Here is a 26443-nt window from a genome sequence, read left to right as displayed (position 1 = left end):
GGTAATTTGTTACCACCTGACAGCTGTGTGTCCCTAAAAGGCCTAAGTGCTTGGGGAAACTGAAGAGATACATTGGTCTTTCCCTTGTCTCCCCACAAGCAGGAAAGCATAACCCAGCTAATGAACACTTCTTCTTGACCTGAGAATTTGGAGTCTTTGGCTCACGGAGACCACGCACAGTCCAGCCCACTCTCCTGCACGCCCAGCTCCCTGGCCCTGTGTTTCTCCTTCATTAAACCGACCACACCACTGTTAGCTTTCAGTCTGTCTCCTTGGCTCGATGGGAAGATCCCCAAGGGTATAGGTAGTATTGTTCGCTTTGCTACTGCAGTTCCAGGTCTTGCCTGGTATATAGTCGGTAGGCAAAATATAATTGTTGAAAGAATAAATACATGAGTGAATGAACAGATGGATGAACATAATTAAAAGAATACAGATAAACATGATTAAAATAATTAGGAGAAACAAGAAAAGACTTTCCTTAGGAAGCTTCCATTCCATTTATTACCAAATAAAAAAGAGTGTGTTTACATAGCTACAGGCTATAAAACTGGGTGGATAAATATCCAAGACGCTTACTAAGGTTGGGGGGGTGTGCATGAAACAACCCACAGGGTTCTTACTATTCCAAATTACGCAACTGCATTTATGGCAAGTAATTTCACACAAATCCTTCGTTTCAGTTTTTCTTATTCTAAATTGGGCACATTGGTTTTTGTGCCTAGGGCACACTGGATTTTGAAATTTCAAACAAGGAACACATAAAGGTTCATTTCATGGTATTAATACTGTGCCTGGCACATACTAGCTGCTCAGTGAAATCAGAGTGACTACATGGATATGCAAATTATAGCTCAAACTAGCCTACCATCACTCTGATGGTAAAAAGCTGATTCATTCCAAGTAGTGCAGCTCTTTAGAGCCAGTGGAGCCCCATGGGCATGAACTGGAGTTTTTGCTGTGCTGCTCCTGTGCTTACCGTTGGTTAACCTGCTCCACAGGGATGTTGAGGCGATGTGCAATGTCTTCCACTGTCTCACTGTTGGCTGAAATGATTCCCACACTCTTGGCGATAGCTTTGGCTGTGATGGGATGATCGCCAGTAACCATAATAACCTAGAGCACAGACAACGAGGAGGCCCATGGACAATAAAGAACTCGGTTGGTCACAGTGGGGATGGCTCAGTATTGCCTACTCCATAGTGCCCTGGGAGAATGTGTTGGTGATTATGGTGGCAGCTCTGGATCTACAAGACAACTGTCTTCGGAGGACACACTAATCCCATTGGGTCTGCCCTTGCTCCTAAGCTTCATATGCTTCCTCCTATGACAGGAGAGGAACCCCTTCCCCTTTGATGCCACTTTATTTGTGAAAGGGCTGGTGAGTGTCTACTTGAGGCAGCCCCATGTTGTTTCAACAGTCTTAATATTAATGTAGTAATGATGAACATGGATTATGGGGGTTGAACCTCAAGATTGAGTAATAAAGCCTTTTAGTATTTATCATTGTCTATGACAAGCTATGGCCACTTCAAGGCACTGGGAGCTTCTTCTCATTGCACTTACTATATATGTGGTTTATTCCACACAGACACAGTCATTTTGTTTTTGCGGGACACTTTCAGTAACCTTAGCACAGTGAAACTAGAAATAAAAATGGGAATTATGATGTTTACCTGAAGACACCTACATACTGACCATCTCCTATGAAAAAGATTATTAGAAAGGAACACACCCTAAAGAGAGAACTTCTTGAGCCAGGAACATAGCTCCCACCTTGATCCCTGCACTCCGGCATTTGGTGACTGCATCTGGCACGGTGGACCGAGGGGGATCGATCATTGACAACAGTCCCACAAAACAGAGGTTGGAGGTGGGAAAGTTCATGGCGTCTATGTCAAATGAGTAGGTTTCTGGAAACTCATCTGCTGGCAGGTAGAGATGACAGAAACCTGTCATACAGATGAAGTAGGGAGTCAGTGAAACTAGGATAGGAAATGAAAAAAAATAAGAGGGAAACATGCCGAAACACCTCAGTCCTTTACTGTTTTACCAATACATTAGAATAAGCCAGAACCATTTAATTTCTTCAACTCCATAATGCAGTTTTTTAGGAAAGCCATTACTTCATCCAAATATAACTCACTGTGCTCATTAGGTTCTATGTTCTAGAAATATATCTTGCTATATTGCCTAGATCTAGACATAAAAAGACCCAGCGTGCACAGCCTCAACTTCTGAAGCTCAGTGGGGCACAGAGTTAAAGGGAGCAAGCACAGTGCATGTCTCAGGGCAGAGCCACACTTCGGCTGCCTGAGGGTCAGGAGAGACCTTCCCTAAGGAGGTCACATGCGAGCTGAACCTTGAGAGGGGCACGGATGATTTCTAGGGAAAAAAGGGAAGGTGGAGGTGGGAAGGGTATTTTCAGCAGAGAAAACAGCATGTGAAGGAACAACGGGTTTCAATGGAGGGGCACGAAGTTCAGTGTTAGATCAAGATAAGCCCAAGAGAAAGGCCAGCAGGAATGGGGCCGAGCCATCCTTTTCTCAGAAGACTTCAGATCCTCATAGACTGAGGTGAAAGGGACTCTTGTGTCTGGTGGGACCTCCAAGACTGATCAGATTTCATATGCAATTTATTTTCAGCCTGGCCCCCTGCTTTGCAAATGTCAGTAGAGCGGGCTTTGAGAGGTCAAACACAAGCGAGAATCAATCCTGAGTAGAAGACAGGGTGCTATGGGTTACTGGATGCCTGAAGCATTACCATCTCATTTATGTTTGATCTGCTTTGCCAACTCAAATAGCCTTTAGAAACACACATTCCACAGATTCCGTCTATGTTGGCAAGGACTTTCGTGTTGTTTAATGAGCTGGATCGTCAACCACATGCTTCTGTTTCCTTGAATTCATCATTCTGTGGTCCTCATGGGGCACCACCAGCCCCAGTGCTGACAAGACACAGGGTCCCCTGTGACAAAACTGCAGGCACCCCCATTGGTCTCCTCCCACCGTGGTTGCACTTCTAAAGTTCCTTCCCTCCTGTCACTTCGTCTGTGTCACTGGCATCACTCTTCCTAGTTGCTAAACAGGAAGCTTACTCATTTTTAAATTGACTATTCTCCTCTAACTGGTTCTGTCTTACCAATTCTACCTCTATGAAGTCTCTGGCCCCTGATCCCTCCTTCACATTCCTATCACCCCAATCAAATTCCCATCTCTTTCTCCTGAGCAAGGGCAGCTACCTCCTATGGAGATGCACGTCTCTCCTCTCCCTGCTGCCATCAAAGACCATCCTTCCTCAGCCCCAATACTGCCCAGCTCACTCTGGCAGCACAGCCCTCAGTGCTCCTGACTAACTGCAGGATGAAACCTGGCTCCTCACTGCATGTTCAAGGCCCCCATCTCATGACCTCTAATCTAGCCCTCAAGCCCTGTTTCTGTGACCATGCCGTCTCACCTGCTGGCAGCATCCTGTGCACCCCACTTCGTTCTGCTTCTGTGCTTGGCCTGTGCTGTTCCCTGGGCCCTGGTTACTTTCCCCCATCTGTCCTCAAATGCAGTCACTTAAGGCTCAGTTTGAAATTTAACCTCCTTCCATAGTCTTCCCTGAGCTTGCTTCTCTGGAGGCCACACCATCCTGCTTGGTGCTCCCCTTGTTCCCATCCTGCTTATCATGTTCTCCTTTACCTGCTTCATGTGGATGCCACAGCCACTCAACTAGGTCACAGGTCCTCAAGGGGCCTGCCTCATCTCTGCACCTACCAGGTGATGGGCAGGGCCCTGCCGTCACACTCACCCAGCACGCGCTCGCCCAGCCCACCCAGCTCCATGTAGGCTGTGTGGAAGGTCTTGGCGGTGCTCTTGTCCAGCGGGTGCTCCTCGCCATTGATCATGATGGTGCTGCACTTCTCTAGGATGCGCTCAGGGGCCCCCTTCATCACCATGAGGAAGCGCTTGTCGTGGGGGTCATCCGTCTCGTGGATGGAGAGCTGGAATGAACCAAGCGTGTTACCTACAGAAAGGCCAGACACATTCCTTCTTCTCTACTGGTCCATTAAATGTAAAGGAGGAAGGGGAACAATGGCATCCTCAGCACATTCTGCCCTTTTTATTTCTGTGGCCAGGTAAGATGAAGAGATCTAGACTTGGCCTCAGCCCACAGTGGGACGTCCTGGGTTGGAATCTGCAATAAGTCAAGCTTATCTTTCAAGCAAAACTGGCCGCTTTAGACAGGCCAGATGTGACCATCAGCATGTGAAATCTTGTGCCTTGAGCAATATCTCCCAGGGTGCCCATGAGAGTTAGAGGGCTGCGAGCTTCTGCATCTCATCTCCTCTACCTCCCTGTGGGGAGCAGCCATCTTTCAAACCCAAACTATTCTGAGCTCAGAAGGGCACAAGCCAGCAGGAATCCCTGTGCCTCTTTATCTCACTGTCTACCCAGTTTTCCTGGTTGGATGTAATAGAAAATGGGGGTGGGGTGGGGTGGTGAGGAAGTGGATACTTCCACATATACCCTTTCAGGAAGACAGCTCAGTCACAGGAGTCTCAATTTTGATAGAAATGCTCTTGACCTAGCAATTCTACTTCCAGATTCATCCTAATAAGATATGCAAAAAAAAATCTATACACAAGAATAAAGTGACTAACTCATCTATCTCTTATGATAAGCCAGGTACTCTTCTAAGCACTCAAGAGGAATCTCAGGAAGCTGGAGTGTTTGGGAGAAAATAAGTTACAAAGAAAAGTGGGGCTGGAGGTGGTGGCTCGTGCCTGTAATCCCAGCACTTTGAGAAGTCGAGTTGGGCGAATCATCAGGTCAGGAGTTTGAGACAGCCTGGCCAATATGGTGAAACCCCATCTCTATTAAAAAATACAAAAAAAAAATTAGCTGGGCATAGTGGCACACTTCTGTAGTCCCAGCTACTGGGGAGGCTGAGGCAGGAGAATTGCTGGAACTCAAGAGGCAGAGGTTGCAGTGAGCCAAGATCACACCACTGCACTCCAGCCTGGGTGACAGAGTGAGACTCTGTCTCAAAAATGAGGAAAAGTGCTACCATTTTGGGTCTAACGGGAATTTACAAATCAGTATTTCTTAGACTTTTGGGTAGCAAAGATGATGGCAAAGGTGAGTACAAAAAGAAGTATCAGCCGATAGGGTTGCCAGCTGCTGCTGCTGCTTTTTTTAATGGCCAAGTAAAGGCATTGAGAAAACCAACCAACCAAACCAAACAAAAACCCTCCCATCTGTTATCACATCGCTTTCTAAAACATGGGCCTTCTCTTTTGCTTTCTCTCTCTGTTGATAGATATATTTTTTGAGATTTGGTTCCACTCTGGCACCCAGGCTGGAGTGCAGTGGCATTTAAAACAAAGGGATAATACAAAACCTATTTATGGTGTGTACCACATGCCAGGCACTGTTCTAAGTGCTGCCACATCGACTCATTCATCCTCAAAACAATCTTAAGGCCACAGGTACTATTAGTATTCTCTTTTACAAAGGAGGAAACTGAGGCACAGAAGTTCAATGCTTTGCTCAAGATCACTGAGCAATAGGTGGCTATCTGGTGGCTGAGTTGGGATGTGAGCCCAGGCTAGTTGACTCGACTCCCTGCCCTTAATCATGGAGGCTCCAAAGGATAATCTTTGAAATCAAATACATTCAACTTTATATAAAACATTTTCCAATTTGTGATAAACTGTTTAAATGTTTTCATGGACCAATGTGTTTGGGGCATCACTATTCTAATCAATAAAACATAGGCTTTCCACTTTCTTTCCTTCAGGCAGAGACTTCTCCTTCTAAGGCTGTGACATCTAAAACCCTGGTGAGGTTGAGCACTGCTCATGTGTAGATACAAAATGATCCAAACAGCATCCAGACAGTGTCTTCGACCTCTTCAGTGGGAACTCACACAGGCCCCTCTCCCCTTTCTAGTCCCACTCTATGTACCACTTTCTCCTCCCACTTGTACACAAGACCTTCTTTGCTTTTTCTCCCTTCTTGCAACAGGGCATGCTTTTACCATGAAAGACGGAGCTTTAGCAGGGCGCCAAGTCCTGCTGCTGATGGAGACATCATCTAACTCCATCTCCACACTGTGCACTGATGCGCTGCACCTCAGCCTCCTCATCCTCTACCCACCCCACAGCGTCGTCGTGAGAATGAATGATTTAATACATGCGGAAATTAGCACAGAACAGCTCCTATTATTACTGTTCTTTTAGGACTGTTACCTACTCTGTTTTCATTTAGGTTTTATATAAGAGATGTGGTTTCCTGGCTTGAGCATTTCACATCATATGTTTCTGGTTGGTTGTCTATTTAGCTAACTCTAGTCCTCCATTGGCTGATTGTCCACAAAGAATACATTTGCAACACAAGAGTTCTCTAGGCTGGGTGCGGTGGCTCATGCCTGTAATCCCAGCACTTTGGGAGGCCAAGGCGGGTGGATCACCTGAGGTCAGGAGTTAGAAACCAGCCTGGCCAACATGGTGAAACCCCAGCTAAAAATACAAAAAATTAGCTGGGTGTGGAGGTGAATGCCTGTAATCCCAGCTACAAGGGAGGCTTAGGCAGGAGAACTGCTTGTACCCAGGAGGTGAAAGTTGCAGTGAGCCGAAATTGCGCCATTGCACTCCAGCTTGGGTGACAAGAGTGAAACTTATTCTAACAACAACAACAAAAAGAGTTCTTCTCTAACCCTAAATTCCATTTGAACAAAGATGGGTAGATAATTACCAGAAACCTCCACACATATGGTTGTGGTTATACCACTTCTATACTCTACTGTTGTGCAAAGCCCAGGTCCTGATCCTGCTTTCAGTGTGGACTCTGGGAAATCCAATCTGCCTTGGGACCTGGGGCTGCCAACTGCCATTTGTCTTAACATGGGGAGGATGCAACGGCTGTCAGCCAGGTCTGCATGCTGAGACAACCAGGCAAGGATGGCCGTCTTCTACCTGAGCAAGGGGTAGAAAGGAGACTCCCACCCACAGCACAGGATGGCTCCAGAAAGTGGTCCTGTCACCTAAGGGACCACCCACCCGTCTCCCCAAAGGGCAGGGCTTGCTCCTGTGGCCCGAACTGTGCCGCATTCCCTCTGTGTGATGGTGGAAGAATCGTGGACTTGGAGTCAGGCTTGAGAACACTGGGCTGTTGAACTCTGGTCTCTCAACACTTTCTAAGGGCCTGCCTCCTCCTCTATGTGTCAGGATTAGTGAGTCCTACCTCACAGGCCTGATGTGAACGTGGAAGGAGATCACGTAGGTCAAGGGCCTGATGCACCTGGGGTGTGAGCGGGTGTTCAGCCTCCCCGCTGCCCACCTGGCATTTATGCTTTGGGGTGTGGCTGCTGTTCCTCATGGCAGAAGGTACCTGGTAGTGGTGGTATGAGAGTGTGTGAGTGTGTGTGTGTGTGTGTGTGTGTGAGAGAGAGAGAGAGAGAGAAGAGTATGCCTGTGACAGCGATGGCTCATTCATAACAGCATCCAGGCCCTAATGAGGTCATTGCCTTTCTTTCTTTCTCTGCCCTGCTTCATGGCTAGGAAGGAGGCCAGCAAGGGAGCTTGATGTGGGGGACCATGTACCTGGGTGCTGTATCCCTGACAACTGTCTTTGATGTCAGGTATCCTCATATTTTGATATGAGTTAAGCAAAGGATATATGCAAGTAGAAAGGTCACCCTGCCAATAACAGAGATGGCCGGTTCTGAGGAAAAACTCACCTGAAATTTATTAGTAGAGTTAAAAGGGATTTCAACTACTTTGCGGTTTCTTTTTCTAATTTCCATCACATCACCCAAAATGACCTCTGAGAATTTTAAAAGAGCAGTTTCTGAGGCATCTCCAATCACAGCTTTCTGGGAATCAAAAGAGAAAAATATTTGCAGCACATATTTAATGAACCAACATGCCCTCAGCACAGGACCCAAAACATCCCCTAATCCTACTACCATCTAGTTCCAGAGACAAGATATTGTCACGTGACAATCAGGGAGGCCACAAGACAGTGGTAACCATGTAAACAATGGTGCCACCTACTGGCATTAGGGATGTTCAGAGAAGCTGGACCTCTGTGATGACTGAAGGTTTCATGGAAAAAAGCAGCTATGAACTAGATCTTGATAGATAGGTGGGTTGCCAATACACAGAGAAGAAAGCCTTCCAGAAATCAGGATGCTGGTGCAGGGGCATGAGGTGCAGGCTCTTCCATGAGTGTTTAAGGTACAAGTGGATGTGGAGGGTGTGGCAAGGCCTGGTGGGCCTTGAAAGGCAGGCTGAAGTCTAGACTTGAGAAGCAGAAAACAGGGAGGTACAGAAAGATTTTGAGCAAAGTTAAGTGAATATAAAAGCATCATTTAAAAAAAATTAATGGCATTTGAGAAAGACTCCAGGAGGGATAAACTGGAATCAAGGAGGCTTAATTCCAATTAATTAAGAGGTTGACACAGTTATTTAGATGTAAGGTACTGCTGATAAATAGTCATGTAAAGTTACGTTTATTTTGAAGCAAGAATGATAGAACTTGGTGACTCACTGGATATAAGGAAAGGAGACAGTCAAAGATGACTTCCAAATGTTCTGGCCTGATGACAAACAGAATGTTTATATCATAGAAAATTAGAAAGTTGGGGCAAGACACTGATGTGCAGCCAGGCTGGGTGCAGGTGGAAGTTAATGACCATGATTTGTGGAACTTCCTAGTGGAAGCACACAGCCAGCTGGAGATCCAGGTTGGAGTTTGGGTAAGAAATTAGAACTGGACATAAAGATTTGGAAGATACTGACAAAGAAGCAGTTGGCCAAAAAGAATATTAATGAGCTGTCTGATGGAGAGAAAACCAAACAACAACAAAAAAAATAAGAAAGAAAAAGAGTCAGAGAAAGAAACAGATGGCAAATAGAAAAGCCAGGAGAATACAGATTCAGTGACTCACTGAGATGGAGAAGAAAAGGGAGAAAGGGAAGGAGGAAAGTAGGAGAGGGAGGGAGGGAGGGAGAGTTTATTATAGGTTCCAATATTTCAGGACCCTTTAAAGCTCCATCTGCAGCCATATTCTAGTTAACAGGGAGATGTGCTGAATCAGTCCTTTTATTTTATCCAATCACATTTTAAACTTCCATGAATGGCATGTATATTAAAACGAACTTTGATTACATCCACTTAGCTGGCAGAGAAGTCAGGAAAGTAACTTAAAGGTGCATTCATGTCCAGAATTTTCTAAAGGCCCTTAAGCAATATTCTGAAACCTTTTAAGCATCTTTGTATTTCTCAAAGCTGGTAAGCATGAAGAAAACTTTCTGCGTGTCTTGTGAGTCCAACTTGCTCTTGCAAGTACTGGACAAACTTTATGCAAGTGGAGAGATGAAATCAAGCACCTGATCACTGGAGCAAATGACTACAAACTGGCTGTGATTTAAGACCGACTGCTGCAGAAGCATTACCTTCATGATGGGGACATTTTCCTGTCCTGGTTTGAACTCAGCTCGGTTACACAATGTTATTATCTTGGATAAGGAGGCCCAAGTACTAGAGCTTTGGTCAAAGACTTGGTCTGGAAGACAGAGAAAGAACAATGGCTGCTGTGGGTTGGGCTGGCCGTCCACGAGTCACTGTATCTTCCAGCTGCAGACCCTGCTGCATGCTCAGCTCAGCCTCAGAATGGAGTCCACAGCTTTGGCCAGACCGAGCCCTCCATAAGACTTACTTGAATGGTCTTCACTGGTGTCAGCCACAAAGATCTGATTGTCGAACCACAGATGGGCCACTGTCATCCTGTTCTGGGTCAGTGTCCCAGTCTTGTCAGAGCAGATGATGGAGGTGGAGCCAAGGGTCTCCACGGCCTCCAGGTTCTTCACCAGGCAGTTCTTCTTGGCCATCCGTTTTGCTGTCAGTGACAGGGTCACCTAACAGGAGAGGGAAGGATGCTTTGGGAAGTATCCTCATTTGAATTCAGGTCCAGTAATACAGAAACAGCCAAAGTTAGCTGTGATTGAATTTTAGGAGACAGCCGGACTATTTTAATAGTCCGGGGAGAAGTGTGGTTGCCGACACAGCTAAGCTGACCTGGTGGATTATAGGCCACCAAAAGCCCTCTATGACACAATCCTTTTTTAAAGATTAAACATGAGACACTTTTCTTGGCCCTTCATAACTTGAAGAAAACAAGAGACCCACGGGCAACAAACAGACAATGCTGCTGTGGCTGCTGGTGCTCATGTACGCTCATGACACCTCCTGTGGTCCCCAAGCAGGAGTGTGTAAGAGAGACTGACTGGTGCAGGCCAAAGAGATTGTCCCAAAGGACACACTTGTTGCTTTGAGGAATTCAGCAGCCTTTGTGTTGTTTCATATTAAAAGCTCCATATTTTAAAGATTCTTTTAAACCTCCAAATCTTAAAGCGTTCTTTTGACTCCAATTTCCCCAGATGACTAACTCCTGGAGTCAGAGGAGACCTGGAATTCAAACACTTCTTCTCTTTTCTTTGATCAGGACAATACCAGGACAATGATCATGTAGTCACAAAACTGGACATGAACCCCGTCTTCTCCAACCCCTGGGGACTCCCACAGCAGAGACTGGGGAGGAGGGGGCTCAGTCTAGGGGCTGAATGACATGGGCCGGTACAAACAGAGCCGGAGCTGAGTCTAGGGCTGGCCAGGAAAGGGCTGGAGTCCTCCGCGGAAAAAATGGGAGGAATTTTTTTTTTCTTGCCTAAGAGAGAGAAGTGGAGTGTGGCAATGCACCTAAATGCCTAAGTTGTAGAAACGGCCAAAGAAATATGGGGAAGGCACCATGCTTCTAGAAAATCTGTGAATGGTGGAGCCTGTCTTATCTAGATCTTAAGGGGCAGAGTAAGCTATGTGAAATGCAGATTGAAAACATAACGTTTCCAGGGAAAACACATTCAAATATTAAAAATACGCCAATTTCTTTTGTCTCTGTAAGAAACGGTCTATTCAGAATGTTCCATGGTTGTCCCTAGAGGGGAGGGCGTGGTGCTCTACAACTAGGGGAGACTGCAGTTTGTGTGAGTGCCTCCCCAGCAGCAATGCTGTGTCCACAGGGCCGGGTGCAGGCTGCTCAACAGCATGGACTCACAGTGACAGTGCCCAGGAGGCCCTCGGGCACATTGGCCACAATGATGCCAATGAGGAAGATGAGGGAGTCCAGGACTCGATACTTCATGGACACTGCGATGATGAAGAAAAGGATGCCGATGGAGACGGCCACTCCTGCCACAATATGAACAAAGTGCTCGATCTCAATGGCAATGGGCGTCTTCTCATTTCCAACTCCTGAGGCCAATGAAGCAATATGGCCAATGATGGTGCGGTCACCCGTGTTGATGACCATGCCGGTGACAGTGCCTATAGGGGAAGTAGATGTTTTATTTCAGGGGTCCTCAGCTAGAAGGGGCTTGCAGCCCTCTCTGGGGGCTGGTATGATCAATAGGCACACAACATGACCAAGGTCAAGCATTGTCCTCTATGCCCTTCAGTTTCACGCTTCCTCTGGGATGAGCTTTGTAACAAGGTGTGGTAAAGGACAGACTTGAGAGCCCAGGAGGGAGAAGGGACACAGGTTGGACATGTGGCCTGAGAGCCAGTGAGCTTACCTTCCAGGCAGGTTGTAGAATAGAAGCAGATGTTCTTTGTTTCCAGGGGGTTTTCATGGGTAAACTCAGAGGAGCGGGGCTGGGGCTCAGACTCCCCTGTGAGAGATGAGTTATCCACCTAGAAGAAAGGTTGAAAGTGGTTCAAAGCTATGTACCTCATTCCCTGCCTCTTATACTGACGCCGGGAAAGGCAGCAGAGCCAGCGAGTTTGGAACATGGTGCTCGGGGTGGATGCCCCCTGCCACTTACCCGACACCCCTGAGAGGACAGCACCCTGATGTCTGCGGGGATCTGGTCCCCTCCTTTGACCTCCACGATGTCCCCTACCACTAGCTGCTCTGCAGGGATTGTCTTCTTCTCGGAATCTCGGATGACAAGAGCTTGCTGAGGAAGAAAACCATGACAGACGCCTCAGACCCTGGAAGGACACGGGCCCTCCTCCCCAATCTGTGCCGCAATGAACCCCACGATGGAGACCTTGGGACTTCCTGGCCACTGTCACTGCTAAGTCCATGCTGTTGAGCAGCCTGCACCTGGCCCTGTGGTTACAGCATTGCGGCAGTAGTCTAAGGCTGTCTGAATAGCAAGAATGAAACAGAAGACTGCTTCACCCGAGGCCTAAGCCTCTGAGAACTACTGTTTCTTGAGCTGATGGAGATGTTCTTGGTACAGAAGAGTCTGCTGTTGGCCAGATCTGGCCATGCCAGAACTCTGGGCCTCCTAGAAAGGGAGAGCATTCTGGGTGAGTGATCCTGGCCAGGCGTCCGGGGAGAACACTGAAGGTGAGGCAGGGGAGGTTGGTAATCTAGCATGGGTTAGGGAAGCTTTAACGAGATGATCTCCTGATGTGAGCTCAGCAGGAGGTGTCTTTTCTACCCAGAATCTCTCCTTCAGCCCACAGCTTTCTGGGCCGGAGACAGTGTAGACACCTGACAAGGGTTTTTGGGGAGGAAAGCACTAGGTTTCTCTGCTGGGTGCGTTTTGGGGCTTAGGAACAGGAGCAAAAATGGTCACAGATAAACAGTTGCAGGCGGGTCTCCTCAGCTGCCAGTGAAAGAGCACTCCCTGACCTTCCACAGGTCCCTTCCCAGCACCCAGAACAACTGTCCACAAACACTGAGAAGCAGGAACAGAAGGTGCCGTGTGCTGACCAGCACTGCCCTGGGTGCTGCCTCGTTTGGCCATAAAAATCCTGGGAGGAACTGGGGTTCTGACAGATGGGTTCATTCGCCCACGACTGCTCCAACAGGGAAGGAACTGGGAACCCTTGGCCCTCAGGGCCTGGTGCACCTCCCAGCTGGGGCTTCCTCCCCCGGGAGTCACCAGAGCCAGAGGACCGGTGGCTGCCACTCACCTGAGGGATCATCTTATTGAAGCTGGACATGATGTTGGTGCTTTTTGCCTCTTGGTAATAAGCAAAGACCCCCGTCAAAATGACCACCAGGACAAGCACAGAACCCAAGTACACCTGGGTGAGAAGAGGGCATCAGTCAGAGAAACAGGCAGCAAGAAGGGGCCAGGTCCTGGGGCCAGAGCTCTCCATGGGAGGATGCGATGCTGGCAGTTATGCCTGGTGTAATTTACAGGCCACAGAATTCGCCCATATTGAGTTAACAACTCATTGACTTTCTTTAAGTTTACGGAGCTATGCAACCACCCTCCACTGTGGCCTCAGAGCATCTCCATCCTGCTTGGAGATCCCCCTGGCCCTCTGCAGTCACTCCCTGCTCCTGTCCTATGCCCTGGCATCACCGACCTGCTTCCTGTTTCCAAGGATGTGCCTGTTCTGCACATTTCATGCCAATCCAATCCTATGACATATGGCCTGTTGCCTCTGGCTTCTGTCTCTCAGCATCTTGTTGGCCAATTCAATTTTGTGGGTTTGGTACCCAGGTCTCGGCAAGCATAGATGCTCTCCGAGCCAAAGGGAGAGGTTAGCTTGGGGCGACAGAGCCCCAAACTACTTCACATGGAAACAGATTTCCTCCCCCTTAAAAATTTAAGGTGTTTTGTGTATCTCTCTTCATGCCCATACTGCCTCTGGGACATCAGAAAGCCAGATCGAATTTGGTTTTACAGCTGGGAAAACACCTGACTTTCCTACACCTAAGCAGCGGCAACCAGCCCCTAGCTGTGCCCCAGAGGTCTCACTGAATGGCTGTGCCAGCAAAACCAGTAGGGGATACCCCAGAGCCTTACGTTGTTCAGGGACGCAGACTTGTCGCTGGAGTACTGAATCCCATATGCAATCCAGCAGAGGAAGGCGCCCACCCACAGGAGGATAGAGAAGCCCCCGACCATCTGCTTGAGGAACTTGACAATCTCAGGTGTCTGCTTGGGAGGGGTGAGGGAGTTGGGCCCATCCCGTGCCAGGAGCTCAGCAGCTCTGGTGCTGGAGAGACCCTGGGAAAGCCAAACAAAGCACATGCACAACCAAAACAAATATGAATTAGACATTCCTCCTCCCTCAGGGGTTGGGCTGCATATTTTTGCAGCTTGGGGTGAGGCATTAACGTTCCCAAAGAAAGTGGACCGGGGCTCACTCCTCCAGCTCCCCAGCTTTTCTGAAAGCCTATATAATGCTTAATACCAGCTAAGCCCTGTGCTCTGTATATTCACTCCTTTAGTCTTTAAAATAACCCTTGAAGCAGGGGCCATTATTCATCAGTTCCCATTTGCACAGGTGAAATTTGAGTCACATAGATGTTACGTAACCTGCCCGAGGGACCTGGCATGTCAATGGCAGTGACAGGTTCAATGTGGTGGCTGGGTGCGGAGCCACTGCACTCTGCTCTGCTAAGGGGTGTTAGTTTCTTAGAGGTTTATCTGGCAAGAGAGGACTTGGAATGAAGAAGCTGGTCATCAGGGCTAAGAGCCATGTAGAAACTCCCCAGGAACTAGGATAGCTTCTGGAACCCTGCATAGGGAGCATGTGGCTTTAGTTTCCATCCTTACATCTGCTCCTTTTCTACCTTTCTACACAACCAGCCTAAGTTCTCATTCATCTTGACAAGCCTGGAGCCTATGTGAGCAGCCCCTGCCCTGGGCGGCCTGCCATCCATGAGGCACCCTCACCTTTGAAACCCTACGTGTTCACTGGAATTTCCCCCACAGTCTTTGGTGGACAAGTCTTTAGATGTCTCTTTTTTTTTCTCCCTAATTATGTTGCAAACTACTGAAAGGCCCGGACTCTTTCTTGGTCTTTTTTTTTTTTTTTTTGTGAGACAGAATCTCACTTTGTTGCCCAGGCTGGACCATAATGGTGCGATCTTGGCTCACTGCAACCTCCTCGCCCCAGGTTCAAGAAATTCTGCCTCAGCCTCCTGAGTAGCTGGGATTATAGGCACCCGCCACCATACTTGGCTAGTTTTTAAAATATTTTTAGTAGAGACAGGGTTTCACCATGTTGGCCAGGCTGCTTTCAAACTCCTGACCTCAAGTGATACGCCCACCTTGGCCTCCCACAGTTCTAGGATCGCAGGCAGGAGCCACCACGCCTGGCCTGTCTTGGTCATTTTTGTGTTCTCTCTTGGGTCTCATGCTTTTTCTGTGGTAGTGATTCAAACACCTGTTGAAGGCCTCGATTCAGGCTCACCACCTCAATCCCGTCTTCCTCCACTTGCAATTCCTTTTCCAGAACCTCAGACTCATCTTTATGAATAACTGGAAAGTCTCCTCAGGGGTGTTCTGGAGAGACTTCTCTTGGTTTAACGCAAAATGAATTCATCATCGTCTCCTCCCTCCTGCCTTCCCTGCCTCACCTCCCAGCTCCCACCCCAGCCCATCACTCGACCAGCTCTCCTCCTGCTGCCGTGATGTGCGAGCAAGATGGGGAACTCCATAAAAACCTGCCAAGTCCTGCTGGTTGTGTCTCTGCAATGTCTCTAACTGGTCCCTTTCCTTCCCACCTTCCTGGCCACCGTGTTTCAGAGCCTCATTTCACAGTCCTGGGCTATTGTTCCATTCTTCTAGACCCTTCCATTTATCACTTTAAAAAAAGAATCTTCTAGGAGAACTGCCTTTTGAAAACCCAGTGAAATCACCTCCGTGTGTAGAAACCACGTCCCTCTGACTCTAAGACAGCCCCTGCTCCTCAGTTTAATGTGCATACCCTTGACAGCTTCACCCAGGTGACCTTCCTGGCTTCATTCTGCCGCACCTGTCTTCTCTCCACACAGACTAGCTTCCGCCAAGCCCAGATTGTCTCCCAGCCCGCTCTGTGCTTGCTGGCCCCAGGGTCCCCAGCAGCTTTGTGGGTAACACCCTCCATGGGCACCCAGGAAGGAGAACTATGCAGACCCCAGGCACAATTAGTGCCTGAAGTATAACTCACTGCTGACTTATATCTAGCTTATGTATATATAATCATACTTAGTTCCGTATAATCTTTCTATATACTCATACAGGTATTGTAGTCGGAGCTCTACTGACACATTTAGTGCTGATTTCTAGAATCCTTTTATATAACCATACAGTATTTTGTAGTAGGAGGAATGCCTAGAGTAGTCACAGAATAGAAGCAGTATATGGGAAAACAGCCAGACCAGGACAAGAACCAAAGACCCAGGTGGTGGAGTCCCTGCCTGAAAGGGCATACTCTGTGTGGAAGGCTTGGAGCAAGAGCCTCTCCTCCTGATAAAGGAGTTGTAGTACCTTGCATCCAGCTCCTGTGGAAAGTAGGCCTCAGGCCTGAGATCCTGCAAATAACCAAGGGAGAAGAACCCCTCTGGTGTGACCAGTCATGGCGGCTGTACAACCTGTCAGGGTTTTCTTGCTTCTGTTCTAGCTCAAATCAACCTCCCATAAATATCTTAAGAGAAGAGCACAAGTCTGTCAGCTCCCACTGCATTGGCTTACAGTATCCATCTATTAGAAATCCTTTTTATTTTTTATTATTTATTTATTTTGAGACAGAGTCTCTTTCTGTTGCCAGGCGCCAGGCTGGAGTGCACTGGAGCGATCTCGGCTCACTGCAACCTCCGCCTCCCGGGTTCAAGCAATTCTCCTGCCTCAGCCTCCCAAATAGCTGGGACTACAGGCGCATGCCACCATGCCCAGCTAATTTTTGGGTTTTTTTTAGTAGAGATGGGGTTTCACCATGTTGGCCAGGATGGTCTCTGTCTCTTGACCTTGTGATCCACCTGCCTTGGCCTCCCAAAGTGCTGGGATTACAGGCGTGAGCCACTGCGCCTGGCCTTAGAAATCCTTTGAAGTCTCCAGCTCCCAGATAAGAAGTGTTGCACACGACACCTGTTGAACACAGCCCACCTCCTTGCCTCGGTGACCTAATGGGGGTGGACCCCTTTTCTGTACACGACCCTGTACTACTTCACACGTCACGACCCCCTACTGCACACGGCCCACCTCTCTGCCCAGGTGACATAATGAGGTGGCCCCCTCGCTTGTGACTCACATGATTATGGATGCCCTATTACTGAGCCTTTAGATGATGATCTCACTTATGACCCTGCCCCCTGCTTGTACCTAATAAATACAGATACTTCTGGGCATTGGGGGCCTCTGCTGATCTCCACTCATAGGTTGCATGGCCCTCCAAGATCAGATGCTCTTCACCAGTTCTTCCATGTTCTGTCTCTTTACCTCTTGGATCCTGCACTTCAGCACAGTATAAGGGACACCACATGATCCTGCAGGGCCCTAGAGCCTTACAAGCTTAAATCCGAATCATCCTGAGTCCCAGCGCAAACATGGCAGCAGCCCGAGTGCTGGCTCTGGCCCCTTCAGTCAGAATCCACCATTTCCCAGCAGAGCGTTTCTACCTCTTGTGGCCATCCCAGTGGCATAGGATGGATCTCAGGACACCCCCCTACATATCTGCCTTCCCACCTGGCCACTTTCTCCTTGAGGCCAGGGGCCAACTGTCCCTCTGGGTCCCTCTCACTGCCAGTGCAGTGTGAGCCCCACAGTAGGTATTTCTGTTGCCTTGAACAGCATCCAGATGCAAATAACTGTAACCTCAAAGGTGCTGCAGGGGCCCCTCCTCTTAAAGGTGCCATCTACTCTCCCCCCCTCCACACCCCCAAAACACAGCCTTCCCTCTGTACTCAGGATGCCTCTCTTCTGAATCCCTGGTTCCCATGACTCACCATAATGATGTTTGTGCCATATTTCTTTTCCAATTCCCTGTTATTGAGTTTGTGGTCATCCTGAAGTCCATGAAAAGAACAAAGAACAGAGTGAATTAGATCATTCCAAAAGACTCAAGCCCCAACCTTTGACCAGCCATGGAAGCTGACAATAGCAGCCCAGAGGATGGGAGGGTACCAAGGAGTGTGGAGGATGGGAGACAGCCCCTCATCTCCCGGTGTCAGGTGGCTGCCCAGAGAAGAATGGCACTGTCTCAGGAGTGACTGTCCCTGAGTTAGCACAATCCTGCACTTGCCGTTACTACCCAGGAGCTGCCTGGAGCTTTTCTGAACAAAGCCGTGCCCCTCACTTCAGAACTCCAGCACATTCAGGTCCTGGAACCCTCGTCGTCCAGGTGCCAGTGAGCTGGAGGCTTCCCTCAGGCCTGAACCCTGGGATTGGGTGGAGATGATGGCAAAACCATGCTAGACCTGATCCTGGGCTGGCACAATTCCTCCTCCTTTACTACATGTGCTCTGACAGGGAAAAGCACTTCCCTCACTCAAGCTGTGACCCTCCGGGAGCTCACTGGCCGGAGAAACCCTACAGGTAAGAGTCCTGCTGAATAAACAGACATCATTGTGGCCCCCACTGTGAATTCTGCTTCAGAATCATTAGACTGCAACAGGGTTTGTCGCAGGTGGCCCTGCTGCCATTTTGGTAGAATAATTCTTTGTTGTGGACTCCACCCACTAGCATCCTCCCCTCAGTTGTGGCAACAAAAAATGTTCCCCTGGGTGAGGGGTGGGGGATCCTCCTCTCCTCTCTCTTTGAGAACCACTGGGCTAAAGGTCTAGAAGCCTCTTCCTGTAGCAGAAAACCTAGGGTAAGTCTTCCTCGATCCACCTAGAAAGCCCTGGCATTCAGGATTTTTTTTTTCTTTTTTGAGATGGAGTTTTGCTCTTATTGCCCAGGCTGGAGTGCAATGGCACGATCTCAGCTCACTGCAACATCCACCTCCCAAGTTCAAGCGGTTCTCCTGCCTCAGCCTCCTGAGTAGCTGGGATTACAGGCATGTGCCACCACACCTGGCTAATTTTGTATTTTTAGTAGAGATGGGGTTTCCCCATGTTAGTCAGGCTGGTCTCAAACTCCCGACCTCAGGTGATCTGCCCACCTCGGCTTCCCAAAGTGCTGGGATTATAGGTGTGAGCCACCACACCCCATCAGTACTCAGGATTTTTAAACCCCAGTTGTCTGAAACAGAGATTGATACTGTTGACTGATGCTCACACCATCTCTTTTCTTAAGTATATGCAAAAAATCGTTCCAAGTTGCAGTTAGAGTCTAGGCCTTCCAATAAAACAGAATTTGTTATTATCATTATTATCTTGCTTCTAGCCCTCTTCTCAGCCAGATTTTGCTTTGCTCCTTCATCCATTCCACTAATATCTATTCAGGGTGATATTGCTGGGGATTCAGAAGATTAAGGCAATGTTCTGCACAGAGCACAGCACTGTGCGCTAAGTTTTGGGCAGATACAAGCAGTGGATGATCCGAGCTATTGTTTGCATGCATGGACCTCAGACTTTAAAGGCCTTGCAGTGAGCAGAGGACCTTTCCTGTCCCTTTACCCTGGGCTTGCGGATGAGAGCATGCGGGAGGGTTGGGGCAGGTGGTGGTGGGGTCTGGGGTGCCCTCTGCTGGCCAGCACTGGACTAGCACAGGGCAGCACCCCACCCACCCCTCCAGTCATTTCCAGGCCCTTTTATTCAAAAGCCGAGGTACTTCAGTTGTCATTAGGCACTAATGTGCCAAGAAAGATTGGGAGGCAAAAGCATTCAAGTATGCCACTGAAATTACTGGAGTTTGTAATGTCAAGGAAAAATAGGTATGTCTTCAATCTCAATGCTAGAGATAGTGGGAAATAATAAGAACTATCTACTGTCTGGTGCTGGCTGTCTTTTTCCCGTTTTGTCTCATTTAATTCTCCTAGTAACCCTGAGAGGTAGAAAAAAATTCTTATTTTTTCAAAATAGAAAACTGAACTTCAGTTACACTGGGATTTGAACTGAGGTTAGTCCAATTTCAGGGATGTGTTCTTACATATCTATCATGATAGACGTGGACAAATGCCCAGTGGTGTGCTGTTAAATGTTTAACAAACTCTCCAGGAAAGATAAATAAAAAGCTCGGATTTGTAGAGTTTGCCAATTTCTCACTAGAACCAAATTTCAAGCTGCTAACAGGATGTCAATCAGCATGCCAAGTTTCTGAATACCCAACAACTGGCTCTCTAGCTCGAAAGAGCAGGCTCCCTCAGTACTGTCATAGGCTCAGCAGTCAGAGAGCTTTAAGTCTGCCAGGGACCGTGGGGACAACCCAGCACAACTCAAGCGCAGCGGAGAAGTTTCCCCTTCAGTGTTCCCAAGATAAAAATCTGTCACATTTCAGACCTAAGGCAGTTTTTTTATTAAAGTGTCCAGTTTTCATAACTCCAAGCCTCTTCTTTAATAATAATAAAAATATTGGCTGGGCGAGGTGGGTCATGCCTGTAGTGCCAGCACTTTGGGAGGCTGAGGCAGGTGGATCACCTGAGGTCAGGAGTCCGAGACCACCCTGGCCAACATGGTGAAAACTCATCTCTAATAAAAATACAAATATTAGCCAGGTACGGTGGCTCACACCTGTAATCCCAGCTACTCAGGAGGCTGAGGCAGGAGAATCGTTTACACCCAGGAGGTGTACACACAGTGAGACACTTACTCAAAAAAATAGATAAATAAATAATAATATTGCACTCCCCTAAAACACCTGAATTACAAAATCCTCATCTCATTTTTTCCCTCATAGACCCCAGCAAATTATTTATTTCCCATTATACATAAAGAAAATGGATCTTCAGTGAGGTTCAGTCATTTGTTTCCAGTTTTAGCTTAGAGGAGAAGTGGGACTCTGATGGAGGCTGAGGTCCTCCCAATCCAAGGTCCACATTTTTACCACTGAAACTGTGCTCTTCCAGGCAGTTTCACACCTGCAATCTAGCATGGCCTAGGGGCTTTGATTTTCCTCCTTAGAAGTTACAGCTCAAACAGTTTTACTAATCAACTGAAAACTGGCAAGTGGTTACTTACCTCTCACTGAGGCATTTGATGGAAAGAGAGGTCTGGCCAAGCCTGTGGGGCCTGGAATCAGAGGCTCTCCCTTCTGATTTCTAGAAAGACTGCTTCCAACTAGAATGCAGGCATCCTGCAGAGGCCCTGACCTTTGGGCAGATACTATCACACCATTCAAAACACACTCCCCACATATACACATATACCACACACATGCCACACACACACACACCACAACACACCACACACACACCACAACATACCACACACATACACATACACCACCACACACACCCACCACACATACACACACACCCCACACACCATACAAACATACAACGCACAAATACACCACACACATACACCATACCACATACACAACACACCACACACACACAAACAACACCACACACCCATCACACATACACACACCATACACACATACCACACACATATACACACACCACACACATAGACATACCATACCCCACACACACCACACACACACACAAACCACCACACACACCATACACACATACCATGTACATATACACATACCACACACATACACGCACCATACCACGCACACCCACCACACATACACACACCACACACAGACATACACCACACACACCACACACAGACATACACCACACACACACCACCACACATACATACCTCACACACCACACACACCAAACACATACACCACACACACCACACACCACACACACCACACACATACACACACCACACACACACACCTCACACACCACACACACATTACATACACACACAACACACACACACACCACCACCACACACAAGGAAACCAACCTCAAGGGAATTTCAAATCCCTGAGACTGAGTGTCCCTGGGAGGAGGCGGGTTCTGGGGCAAGCTCTTGCGGGGAAGGGCAATAGCCCGCAGGACCCCTGTGGCTTAAGGCTACTGACCAGCTGGAGTTCTTTCTGGAAGTCTTCTTCTTGATTCTTCTTTTTGCGTTCCAGGCAGTTGTTCTTCAGACCTCTGTACTTCTCCTTGTCATCCCCCTGGTCTGTTCTCACGATGTCCTTAGTTCCGCTGAGCTCCACGGAATAAATTTCTGACCTTTTCTGAAAGAGAAGCCCAGGTGCAATATTGGCCCCAAATGGGGTTTGCGAAAAGGTGCTGAGCGCCCCTCTGCGGGGTCAGGACCTTCGGGGGTCGGGAGCCCCTTCTCCCTTTCCTTTCCTCCTCTGGGGAGGCGGGAGGGAGTCGGATCCTGGAGACTCTCCCCCATCTCCTGCCGACCGTGGCTTCCTCTCCGCCCATGTAGAGGGGAGGCGAAGTGGGCACAGGCAGCCAGCAGCTCCTCAGGGTGACCCTTCTCTGGGTGGAGCAGGTGGGAAGTTACCCCCAACACACACTCCTCACTGATGCCTTCGAGGAGCTGCGAGGTTTCCTTAGAACCCCTTCCAAGGTACAGGTGCAGTCAGTCCTGTTTCTTGGAGAGAGGATACCCTCTAAGCTTAGGACTCTCAGACTGGAGGAGTCAGGAGCCCCCTCTCCCTTTCCTCCCCTAACTTTTCAGACCGCAAAGCATCCCTGTCACCCCATCCTCCGAGTGGGAGCCCGCAGGTGCTATGGAGCAGGCCTAGGACCGCTGGGCCCGCCCTCGCACATCCGGACTGGCTTCTTTCCCAGCCAGCCCCAGAGGCTGCAGGGGGCCGTGGCCGGGAGGCAGAGAAACTTTGTCCAGGCTGGGGGGCGCCCAGAGGAAAGGCGGCCTCTCCTTTCCCCAGCTCGGGGCATTTCTTTTCGCCTTTCCCTCGCTTCCAGCCAGCTCGCTCCGGTCCCGGGGGGCCTCGGCCGGGTGTCTCGAGTCCGCGGCGGACGCGGGGGCTGCACGCACCTGGCGCATGCTGGGCTGGTGGCGCCGCCGGCTGCGGGCTTGGAGCGCGGATCCCGGCGCGCGGCGTCGGGGCGCGGGGCTCAGCGTGTGGAGGTGACGGTGGCGGTGGTGGTGGCTGAGGTGTTGGCGGTGGAGATACCAGCGGCGGCGCAGACCCTGCACGCACCTCCGCGGCCGATCGCCAGCCGCTGCCCCTAGGAGGCGGCACTCGCTTTAAATGCCGCCCGCCCCGCCCACGTCCCCGCCAGGGCTCAGGCCAGCGGACGCCTCGGAGGGCGGGAAACCCGCAGGCGCTCGGGCGGGGCTGGGGACCCGCAGCTACGGGTCCAAGAGCCCTGGGTTGGGGACCCCCCTGGAAACCCCGTTTTCCCTCAGGAGCAGAACGCCAGGGTGCGGAGTCTGCAGGGGAGGGTCCGGCTTCCAGGTGACTGCAGCCCGGGTGCGGGCTCGGCGCCCAGAGCCAGACCCGCTACTCCGGCGAGCTCCTGGCGCGCCCACGAACTGTCCAAGCTTCCCTGAAAACCCACACAAGCTTCTTCTTTTTTTTTTTTTTAAATGTAATTTGCCTACCAATAAATCCATTTATAAAAATGTGTAAGCAGAGAGGGGGAAATTGCAGTTTCTCACAGCAACTACTGTTGGAGACATCCCGGCTAGAAAAGGCGAGTGTGTTCTTGAGAATGGATTTAGATGGGTAAATTCAAGTCTCCGAGAGAATTTGGGAATAACTGAGACTCTGAAGAGTAGCTGAATTACTTTGCAGGATCCAGTAAGAATCTGGAATTCTGAAACAATTTGGAGAGGGAGTGGGGAGGAGAAATGGGAGGGGTAGGGTCCGTGAGACCCCAGGAACCTGGGTCCCCAGGCTGCAGGTGCGCAGGAGGGAGGCTGTTGGTTAGACGGGGCTGGAGATCTGTCTCCGTAGTGTTGCATGCACAGGTCTTTCCCCGCCTCTCCCTTCTTCTTCCTTTCCAAAAGTACAGAATGTGAAGCCTGGGTTCCTCCCTCTGTGAAGCAAGGATGACACCAATGAGTCGTTTCTTAAATGATAAAGGACAGGAAGACTCCTAGTGACATCTGTGTAGAGATACACATCATGGATTCTGTAGCGTTGGAGGGAACATTAAATTCGAATCCAAACCCCAACAACAGTGTGTCTCTGCGGAGCTCTGCATTGCATTCTTGGAATGCTCTTCAAAGGAAAGATTTGCAGATGGGGTGAGGAAATATAAAACGTGCATGAAACTGATGTTCCACTGTCTGCTGATAATCCAAGCTAAGGGCTTTTTGGGAACAGGTGGGTGCTGCTCACCTTCAGCTGTTCCAGCCCCTGCTCCAATTACTGGGACAGATGTAGAATGGAGAAGCAAGGTGCCCAGAGAGGTGTCTCTGAGCTCAAGGCCAGTTCAAGCTCCAAGAACAAACTCAGATCCTAGGAATTTGACTGGGGGGTAGGAGAGTGGGAAGTTGGGGAGGACTGGGCTAAGAAGAGATGATGACACAGCTTTAGAAATTACTAACTGATGGCACCCTCCCTGATCCTTGGAGAAGATTTTTTTTAACATGTCCTGCTCTGTTGCCCAGGATGGAGTGGAGTGTGATTACAGCTCGTGACAACTTCCGCCTCCTGAGCTCAAGCCATTCTCCCACCTCAGCCTCCTGAGTGGCTGGGACTACAGGCACAGCTAATTTTGATGGGGGTTTTTGGTAGAGAAGAGCTATCATTATGTTGCCCAGGCTGGCCTCCAATTCCTGGGCTCAAGCCATCCGCTCACCTCAGCCTCCCAAAGTGCTGGGATTACAGATGTGAGCCACCGAGCCTAAGATTTCTCCTTATTCCCGTTGGTATCAAGGGAGGGAGAGTGTTCGTTACTGCCAGAATGGACAAAAGTGTTTCCATGGTCAGGTTCTCTGGCATTTCTCTGATCTTACAGGGTTCTTGGCTTCTGCCAGGGACCAGTCTCAGCTGTCGCTGTTATGGCCCTTATGGCAGACGCTGGTACAGTTCAGATGTCCTGGAGGGTTGACTTCTACCAAAGAGGGAAAATGGGGCCACCCCCAACCCTAAGTCCAGAATCGTGTCCCTGGCTGCCTCTAGTCATCTGAACACCCCACTCCGCCTTAAGGGGAGCAGCCCCTGCGTAACTGTGATGCAGGCACCTGGAGGCACTCGCATGTAGAACTCGGAATTGGATTTCTCCCGAGACACGTTTGTTCCCAGGACCATCACCCACGATATTCTGGGCAATGTACCCTGATCCCACCCAGTGCAAATGGCTCCTCAAGGGTTGGTCATAGAGGCCAGGCCACAGCCTGGAGCGTTCTTCAGCCCACATGTGCTAGTAGCCACTTTTGCTTGAGGTTTTCCTGCTTTTCAAAACAAGCCTGTCCACACCCAGGTTCTTTATTATACCTGCGCATATTGACAACATTATATATTTGGGATAGGATGTCATGATATATGTATTTTCAGCTCATTTTTATTAAATTATATATTTCATATATTTAAGCTATACTAGATATAGGGGATGGTGGGGAAAAATGGTACTAGAATTGTGCCATCTTCTGCCCTCTGGGAAGTTGGGCTTGAGTTGGAGAGACGAAATTGTGAAGAAACAATAATAAATGAGCCAAGAAAAAAAATAATTGGCCGGGCGCGGTGGCTCAAGCCTGTAATCCCAGCACTTTGGGAGGCCGAGGCGGGTGGATCACGAGGTCGGCAGATCGAGACCATCCTGGTCAACATGGTGAAACCCCGTCTCTACTAAAAATTACAAAAAATTAGCTGGGCACGGTGGCGCGTGCCTGTAATCCCAGCTACTCAGGAGGCTGAGGCAGGAGAATTGCCTGAACCCAGGGGGCGGAGGTTGCAGTGAGCCGAGATCGGGCCATTGCACTCCAGCCTGGGTAACAAGAGCGAAACTCCGTCTCAAATAATAATAATAATAATAATAATAATAATAATAATTTAGTGCTAACTGGTATAGGCTCTAAGTGCCTTCAGAGTGTAGAGGAAAGAGGTTTCTCTGGGAGAATGGCACAACTTGTACAACTTAAGATAACTCTTCAGATATTTTCCATCAATTTGCGTTCTCCAAGAAACTGGGGAGAGAGTCTGGGAGAGAGCTGAGTTGGGGCCTTGTGTGTGTGGCTTCCCCTGGGGGCCCCAAGAGGCTCCTCCTGCCACAGGCTCCTGTATTCAGGGCTGGCCACCAGCTGGCTCCAGGAGATGTGACTGTGGATCCCCACACAGAGGAGGAGGATCCAGGTGACAATGGGAAGAGGAAGCTCCACTTCCTGCTTTGCATCCTACTGGCTGTTCCTCTGCTGCCCACCCGGCCTCTCCCTGTCCTTGGATTCCTCTCCTACACATGGGACAGTCCCCACCTGGAGCCCTTCCCACACACCTGTGTCCACTCAGCACACCAGGCTGACTCGGCCAGTGTGCCTCTCCTGAAGAGATGAGGGCCGCCTGGGGTTGGAGCCAGGATGAAAACAACAAAACGAAGCTTCAGGCAAGCAGGGTTCCATGCTGTGTCCTCATTTCTTCATATATAGGAACTCCTGAGATTGACAAATGAACATCCTACAGAAAAGAAATTGGCTTTTCAGAAATTAGCACGTCAGCTCCAGCGATGATCCTGCCTGGGGCTGCAAACTCCATGACTGATGGGAATCAGCAGTGGCGTTTCCAGAAGCTGGTGTGGGCCTGTGAGGGGCTCAG

The 26443-nt window shown here is 49.2% G+C and overlaps 1 protein-coding gene across 3 annotated transcripts in view; it reads right to left on the bottom strand.

The window, feature by feature from the left end:
* Positions 1-22909, bottom strand: part of ATP12A (ATPase H+/K+ transporting non-gastric alpha2 subunit) — a 29772-nt gene extending 6863 nt beyond the window's left edge. For 2 of the 3 annotated variants that reach the window (XM_008998030.5, XM_054256714.2), the window contains exons 1-14: positions 22720-22909; positions 21782-21940; positions 17731-17790; positions 13823-14026; positions 12978-13091; positions 11873-12007; positions 11624-11741; positions 11107-11375; positions 9712-9910; positions 9449-9558; positions 7729-7863; positions 3796-3988; positions 1777-1952; positions 980-1116 (exon numbers count right to left, since the gene is read on the bottom strand). In XM_008998030.5, the coding sequence (XP_008996278.2) occupies positions 980-1116; positions 1777-1952; positions 3796-3988; positions 7729-7863; positions 9449-9558; positions 9712-9910; positions 11107-11375; positions 11624-11741; positions 11873-12007; positions 12978-13091; positions 13823-14026; positions 17731-17790; positions 21782-21940; positions 22720-22728 (2018 nt within the window). In that variant the 5' untranslated portion in view covers positions 22729-22909. The remainder of the gene's footprint in view (positions 1-979; positions 1117-1776; positions 1953-3795; positions 3989-7728; positions 7864-9448; positions 9559-9711; positions 9911-11106; positions 11376-11623; positions 11742-11872; positions 12008-12977; positions 13092-13822; positions 14027-17730; positions 17791-21781; positions 21941-22719) is intronic. The other variant, XM_054256713.2, reaches the window with a different exon arrangement.
* Between the last annotated feature and the right edge of the window lie 3534 nt (positions 22910-26443).

This window comes from Callithrix jacchus, chromosome 5 (assembly GCF_049354715.1).
Source record: "Callithrix jacchus isolate 240 chromosome 5, calJac240_pri, whole genome shotgun sequence".
Classification (NCBI taxonomy): Eukaryota; Metazoa; Chordata; class Mammalia; order Primates; family Cebidae; genus Callithrix; species Callithrix jacchus.
This window is presented reverse-complemented; position numbering and strand designations above follow the sequence as displayed.